At 38.9% G+C, this 7,747-nt stretch overlaps 1 protein-coding gene across 1 annotated transcript; it reads left to right on the top strand.

The window, feature by feature from the left end:
• Positions 1 to 204: 204 nt before the first annotated feature.
• On the top strand, positions 205 to 4,064 carry LOC125872276 (uncharacterized). The gene is made up of 5 exons (XM_049553024.1): positions 205 to 1,149; positions 1,287 to 1,447; positions 1,532 to 2,117; positions 2,205 to 2,717; positions 2,805 to 4,064. Exons 1-5 carry the CDS (start codon positions 205 to 207, stop codon positions 4,062 to 4,064), a joined length of 3,465 nt encoding a protein of 1,154 aa, XP_049408981.1.
• The last annotated feature ends 3,683 nt before the right edge of the window (positions 4,065 to 7,747 follow it).

The raw sequence follows: 7,747 nt of genomic DNA, 5'->3' as shown, positions 1-7,747 counted from the left end.
TCCACAAAATTACTTGGGAAGTCTGTGGCTCCTAAGTCATTACTTCACGGAAAATTTGTGGCCCCTAAGTCACCCCTATATGAAGCACTCCCAATGAAGCGTACAGAAGAAGGTTTTGATCCTAATGCTTACAGGCTGCTAGCAAAAGCTGGATTCGATCTAAATGAACCGTCAAAATTGGGGAAGCTTCCATCATAACCTGCTATGAGGCAACAACGTGAAGGGTTGGGCTACAAACAACCTCCACCTATCCGCATCTCCATAAAAAGGGTAAGTAACAACTACATAACTGTGGAAGATAAGTCTACTAAATCTAACAAAAGGCCTTCTGTCTTTGACCGACTTGGAAGCTCAACGAAGTGGATTTCTGTATTTGAAAGGTTAGGGCCATTGACGAAGAAAAACAAGGTTTGGATAAATAGCAAGAGTATTCAAGCATCTGCTTTACCAAAATCTCAAAATGCTCCTAAAGACATTCAAAGTCTAATCCCTTCTAGAATGAGGCGGCAGACGAACATTATGGTCTCATGTGGAGAAGTACTAAAGGCAAAGTCGCATGTTGTGGTCTACACCAAGGAACTTGATGAAGAGGAAGAAAGTGTTGGCTCTTTATATCATGTCACTACACAAGATGAAAGGCATATTTGTTCTCTAATTAAAATTGACGGAGAGTTGGAGAATGTTTCATGGTGTTACCATATATCTTTCAACGATAGAGAACGTCAAGAAGACGAAGATGCTAAAGATGCACCACCCGAACTTAAAGAAGGAGTAAATGTGACAGTTGATGCATTGAAAGAAATCAACCTTGGAACTGATGAACATCCAAAACCCACTTATATGAATTCTTCATTGGCGAGTGATGAAGAAAAGGCCTACGTTGACTTACTCAAAGAGTATAAAGATGTATTTTCCTGGAGTTACAAAGAAATGCCTGGATTAGACCCGAAGGTAGCAGTCCATCATCTTGATGTGAAAAGAGGTGCACGTCCCATCAAGCAAGCTCAACGGCGTTTTAGGCCTGAATTGGTTCCTGTGATCGAAACTGAAGTTAACAAGCTTATTGAGGTTGGCTTTATTCGTGAAGTTAAGTACCCCACATGGGTTTCAGGTATTGTCCCAGTGAGGAAGAAGAATGGGAAAATTCAAGTTTGCGTTGACTTTAGGGATCTCAATAATGCATGTCCAAAGATGAATTTCCACTTCCTATCCCTGAGCTTATGATTGATGCCACTACTGGATATGAGGCGATGTCTTTTATGGATGGTTCATCCGGCTAAAATCAGATCCACATGTTGCCAAAGGATGAAGAGTTGACCGCATTCCGCACTCCTAAGGGCATTTATTGCTACAAAGTAAGTCCTTTCAGTTTTAAGAACGCAGGAGCAACATACCAAAGAGCTATGCAAAACATCTTTGATAACATTCTTCACAAAAATGTTGAATGGTATGTTGATGATTTAGTAGTGAAATCAAGAAAAAAATGTGATCACTTGCAAGACATGAGGATGGTGTTTGATCTACTATGAAGGTATCAACTTAGAATGAATCCTTTGAAATGTGCGTTTGGAGTTACCTCTGGAAAAATCCTTGGCTTCATTGTACGACATCGAGGAATAGAAATTGATCAAGTAAAAATAGATGCAATTCTGAAGATGGTAGAGCCAAGATACATTCATGAATTGAAGAGTCTACAAGGGAAGCTAGCATATCTTAGGAGATTCATCTCGAATCTAGCAGGAAAGTGCCAACCATTCAACCGCCTTATGAAAAAGGGCACTCTTTTCGAATGGGACCAAGCTTGTAGGAATGCCTTTGAGAGCATCAAGTCTTACTTGACAAAACCACCAATTTTAGCAGCTGCTGTTCCTGGAAAGCCATTGATACTTTACATATCAGCTCAAGAAAGATCAGTGGGAGCACTCTTAGCCCAAGAGAATGGAAAAGGGAAAGAAAATTCCCTTTACTACTTGAGTAGGATGATGACACCAAATGAGTTGAAGTACTCGCCAATCAATTATCTATGTTTGGCCTTAGTCTTCTTAATTCAGAAGATGAAATACTACTTTCAAGCTCACGTTGTCCGTCTTATTTCTAAAGCCAACCCCATCAAATTTGTGATGTCGAAACCTGTCCTCAATGATCGACTAGCAAGATGGTATCTCTAGTTTAAGCAATTTGAATTTGTGTATGTTCCTCAAAAGGCAGTAAAAGGGCAAGCATTGGCAGACTTCTTAGCAGACCACCCGATACCTGATGATTGGGAACTCACTGATGAATTATCTGATGAAGATGCAATGGTTGTTGAAGTTCAACCGCCTTGGAAGATGTATTTTGATGGGGCCTCACATCGCGAAGGAGCTGGCGCTGGGGTAATATTTGTCACTTCTCGAGAGGAGATCTTGCCGTATTCCTTCACCTTAACGCAATGTTACTCCAATAATGTTGCAGAATATCAAGCCTTAATATTTGGGCTTGAAATGGCAGTTGATATGAAGCAATTGCAATTACAAGTTTTTGGAGACTCTGAATTAGTGATCAATCAATTGTTGGGTAGCTATGAAGTCAAAAAGCCAGAATTGCGTCTCTATCATGACTATGCAAAAAAACTGATTAGATGGCTCGGAGATGTAACTCTTCAACATGTTCCAAGAAAGGAGAATAAGAAAGCTGATGATTTAGCCGCTTTGGCTTCAACTTTAACTCTGCCTGATCAAGTGCAAATCACTATCTGCCAAAAATGGATAGTACCACCGGATGTGGATTAAGAAAGTAAATTTGAACATCTTGTAGCTGTCTCACAGGCTGAGATAGTCGATTGGAGACATGCTTTAATTGATTACTTGTGTTACAATATACTTCCAGAAGATCCAAAGAAAAGGACTGAAATTCGTCGTCGTGCTCCTAGGTTTATTTACTACAAAGATACTTTATATGGAAGATCATTCGAGAGAGTCCTCTTGCGTTGTTTAGGGGAAGAAGAAGCGATTCAAGCTATGCAAGAAGCGCATTCTGGAGTTTGTGGATCACATCAATTTGGGCCCAAGTTACACTTTCATATAAAAAGAATGGGGTATTATTGGCCAACAATGGTAAAAGATTGCTTGGATTATGCTCGAAGATGTCAAGCATGCCAATTTCATGCAAACTTTATGCACCAACCTCCTAATGGATTACATCAGACTGTTGCATCTTGGACATTTGATGCTTGGGGGCTAGACGTAATTGCACCACTACCTAAATCTTCTGGTGGTCACTTGTACATCTTGCCTGCGACAGATTACTTCTCAAAATGGGCTGAGGCTGTAGCCCTCGAAGAAGTAAAGAAGGAAAATGTTGCAAACTTTATCAGGGTGAACATCATCTATCGTTTTGGCATTCCTAGTTATATACTAACAGATAATGGAAAGACATTCACCAATAAATTGATGGATAAGATCTGCAACCTTTTTGGCTTCAAGCAACGTAATTCATCAATGTATTATGCTGCTGCAAATGGATTAGCTGAAGCATTTAACAAGACCTTGTGCAACTTGTTAAAGAAGGTCGTCTCCAATTCTAAAAAGGAGTGGCATGATAGAATGGAAGAAGCTCTTTGGGCATACAGGACGACTCATCGCACGCCAACTCAAGCAACTCCCTATTCTCTTGTTTTTGGAACTAAAGCAGTCCTTCCACTTGAACGACAAATACCGTCATTGAGGCTTGCCATCCAAGAAGGACTTACTGAAGAAGAAAATGCTTGTCTGCGCCTTGAAGAGTTAGACTCTCTCGATGAGAAAAGGTTGGAAGCTCAACAAAGTCTTGAGTGCTATCAAGCTCGTCTTTCTCGGGCTTTCAATAAAAAGGTTCGCTTAAGGTCTTTCCAAGTCGGTGATCAAATCCTTGCGGTAAGAAGACCAATTATCATATCTCATAAATCAAAAAACAAGTTCACATCAAAATGGGATGGACCATATGTCATTCAAGAGGTCTATTCAAGCGGAGCTTACAAAATTGTGGATGCAGACGGCTTGCGGATCGGTCCCATCAACGGAAAATTCTTGAAGAAGTACTATCCTTGAAGCGGCGTCTTACTCCTGGCCCGCAAGAGTATAAACTGTGTACGGCTCCAAAAAAAAACCAAAAAAAAAGAATAAAATGTCCGCTAGGTTGATAATCTCGAAAGAGGCGGCCTAGGCAAAAGTTAGGACACTAAAAAAAAATCACTCTCTGAACTACTTAATGAATTGATCCTCTTCACTGAGGTACGTAGGAAGCTTAGAGTATTATTACTCTAGGTTCAGTCATAAGAATAAAAAAACAAAACCATGTGAATATCATGCTAATTCTTTCAAATGAAGATTCAAGCACCCAGATTTTGAGCTGACTTTGAAGACAAATCTGTATTAATCTGTAAATCCTATAGACATGATTTTTATATGGATTGAAGCTCTCGAAGTCGTCTTTTCAAGAAGCTCATTATTCCAACGCTTCTACTCCACGTTATGAATTTTCTTCCACATGTGCGCAAAGCTGAAGAAAGCTGAAAATTCAGGTACGCGGATTTCGAGCTGACTTTGAAGACAAATCTGTATTAATCCATAAATCCTATAGAATTAATTTTTATATGGATTGAAGATCTCGAAGTCATCTTTCCAACAAAAAAGGAAGCTCATTATTCCGGCTCTCCTACTCCTCGTTATGAATTTTCTTCCACATGTGCGCAAAGCTGAAGAAAGCTGAAAATTCAAGTACCCAGATTTTGAGCTGACTTTGAAGAAAAATATGTATTAATCTGTAAATCCTATAGACATGATTTTTATATGGATTGAAGCTCTCGAAGTCGTCTTTTCAAGAAGCTCATTATTCCAACGCTTCTACTCCACATTATGAATTTTCTTCCACATGTGTGCAAAGCTGAAGAAAGCTGAAAATTCAGGTACGCGGATTTCGAGCTGACTTTGAAGACAAATCTGTATTAATCCATAAATCCTATAGAAGTAATTTTTATATGGATTGAAGATCTCGAAGTCATCTTTCGAACAAAAAAGGAAGCTCATTATTCCGGCTCTCCTACTCCTCGTTATGAATTTTCTTCCACATGTGCGCAAAGCTGAAAAAAGCTGAAAATTCAAGTACCCAGACTTTGAGCTGACTTTGAAGAAAAATCTATATTAATCTGTAAATCCTATAGACATGATTTTTATATGGATTGAAACTCTCAAAGTCTTCTTTCTAACAAAAAAAGAAGCTCATTATACTCCACGTTATGAATTTTCTTCCTCATGTGCGCAAAGCTGAAGAAAGCTGAAAATTCAAGCACGCGGATTTCGAGCAGACTTTGAAGACAAGTCTATATTAATCCGTAAATCCTATAGACGTGATTTTTATATGTATTGAAGACCTCGAAGTCGTCTTTCCAACAAAAGAGGAAGCTCATTATTCCGGCTCTCCTACTCCACGTTATGAATTTTCTTCCACATGTGCGCAAAGCTGAAGAAAGTTGAAAATTCAAGTACCCAGATTTTGAGCTGACTTTGAAGAAAAATCTGTATTAATCCTTAAATCCTATAGACGTGATTTTTATATGGATTGAAGCTCTCGAAGTTGTCTTTCCAACAAAAAAATAAGCTCATTATTCCAGCACTTCTACTCCATGTTATGAATTTTCTTCCTCATGTGCGCAAAGCTGAAGAAAGCTGAAAATTCAAGCACACGGATTTCGAGCTGACTTTGGAGACAAGTCTGTATTAATCCATAAATTCTATAGACGTGATTTTTATATAGATTGAGGATCTCGAAGTTATCTTTCCAATAAAAAAAGAAGCTCATTATTCCGGTGCTCCTACCCCACGTTATGAATTTTCTACCTCATGTGCACAAAGCTGAAGAAAGCTGAAAAGTTAACGTTTTGTTGCTATCCTCATATAAACACTAGCTTATGGAGTCTTTTTTTAATAAGGAAAAGGAGCTCGTGGAAAGAAAAAATCAAAATTCAAGAGGAGAAAATTCTTATTGAAATATAAGTCACTATTTTATTGCTTCAAAAAAAGAACCACTACACCATAATGAGCAAATTAGAAGATCCTAAGCAAATAAATAAAAAAATCTAACTATGGAAAAAGTTTGAAGCTTATGATTTCTTGGCGAGGTTGGCTAGTCTCTCAACTTCATCGTTAGACATCACATTATTTGCCTCAATGGTATAAATCTCGCCCTCCGTAATGGTGACATTCTCTTGACTTTTGGACAGCTTCTCTTGATATTTGTTAATGAGCGCGGTCACTTTCTTTTTCTTGTAAGTCAAGGCTTTTAAGTCTTTCTCCACATCTGCTAGAGTTGCTTGAAGTTTCTCCATGGATCCATACAACTTTCCATGTGCCATCTTTGCACCATCGAGACGACGTTGTGCATCAGAGAGAGCCTTTTCATGTTATTCTTTAGTCATCTTTGATGATCTTAAAGTATCATACTCTGCGTACGACTTGAAGAAATTCTCGACATGATCCTCCAAAGAAGAAACATCAATAATGTTTACCTTTCTAATCTCCTCAAGAATTAAAGTGATACTTGACTCCTATTCTGTATAGCCATTTAAAGAACCTAAGGAAATTTGTGTAATCCATCCACACAATGCGCCCCACATCTCAGAAACAAAGGTTGATTTGGCGCGGTAAATGGTTTCTTGCGGCTCAAAAGTAGGAGCATCAGGTCGGAATGGCCTTCTTAGTGACTTTCTTGGTGGAGCTACTTCCAATGAAGGAATCACGTCATTAGAAGATGACTTTCTTGGTGGAACTACTTCCAATGAAGGCATCACGTCATTAATGGAAGAATGAAAATCTTTTGCAGCAGTATCAAGACCATTAAGATCTACTGTGAAATCTGCAATTGCGCCATTGTTAAGGTCGCCACCATTTAGTTCTTGAAGGTCCAACTAAAAAAAAAAAAGTAAGAACAAAAAGATGATCAAATTCAAAACTTTGAAAAAAAAATGAGGGGGACCTTACTTGTTTTGCCAATTCAAACAACGATGCCGCATTCGAATCCTCATCAACAAAGTCGTTATCATCAATGACAATTGTATCTAAAATATCAATACCACAGCAAATATCATCTAGTTCTTGTGCCTTTCTTTTTGGACGATTCCAGTGACGATCTGTTAGACTAGGAGATGCATTGGGTCGTCTAACACCATCCGGTGAAGCGTACATATGAGAAATTTCATCACAAGGCGTCTCAGGGTTTGACGTCTGGTCATTACCATTGTCTGATGATACATGAAGTTCATTTGTTCCATAAGAACTATGGCCAACTTCGGGAGTAAGTGAAGTCGCCTTTGAGGCTAATGTGAGACTCCTCAATTTTGATTTCGCAGGCACATCCCCATCTTTCGAGGTTTTCGACTTGGATGAGGTCTTAGCGACTTGCAAAGTATCATTTGACTTCACTTGAGATTTGGAAGAAGGGTGTGACTTTTCCTTTGATTGATTAGAAGCCCCTTTAGATGAAGTGGATGTAGAGTCTTGCTTCGTCTTCTTCAAAATGATGCGGAGGTTTCCTTGGGAAGTATTCATCCTTTGGGATGGCCACCAGTCTACATACTCGCGGATCATTAAAGGAGCACCCTCTAATGGGCACGTTGGAATCATGACTTTAGAAAAAGTATTAAATCGAAAAGAGGAATTCCAAAGTTGCACCAATGTTAATAGTGTACCATCGTAAGGACGCTCCACAAGATCTCCGGGAACATCTTGACAAAAAC

This window comes from Solanum stenotomum, chromosome 1 (assembly GCF_019186545.1).
Source record: "Solanum stenotomum isolate F172 chromosome 1, ASM1918654v1, whole genome shotgun sequence".
In the NCBI taxonomy this organism is placed as follows: Eukaryota; Viridiplantae; Streptophyta; class Magnoliopsida; order Solanales; family Solanaceae; genus Solanum; species Solanum stenotomum.
The sequence above is the reverse complement of the archived record's forward strand: the minus strand, read 5'-3'. Positions and strand labels throughout refer to the sequence as shown.

What these genes read in the sequence shown, in the direction of transcription:
- LOC125872276 (XM_049553024.1), top strand. Translation starts at nt 205, where the DNA reads ATGAGGCAACAACGTGAAGGGTTGGGCTACAAACAACCTCCACCTATC. An exon ending in CTTCACAAAAATGTTGAATG is followed by an intron (nt 1,448 to 1,531) that starts GTATGTTGATGA and finishes TCTACTATGAAG; the next exon opens with GTATCAACTTAGAATGAATC. An exon ending in CTTTAACTCTGCCTGATCAA is followed by an intron (nt 2,718 to 2,804) that starts GTGCAAATCACT and finishes GCTGTCTCACAG; the next exon opens with GCTGAGATAGTCGATTGGAG.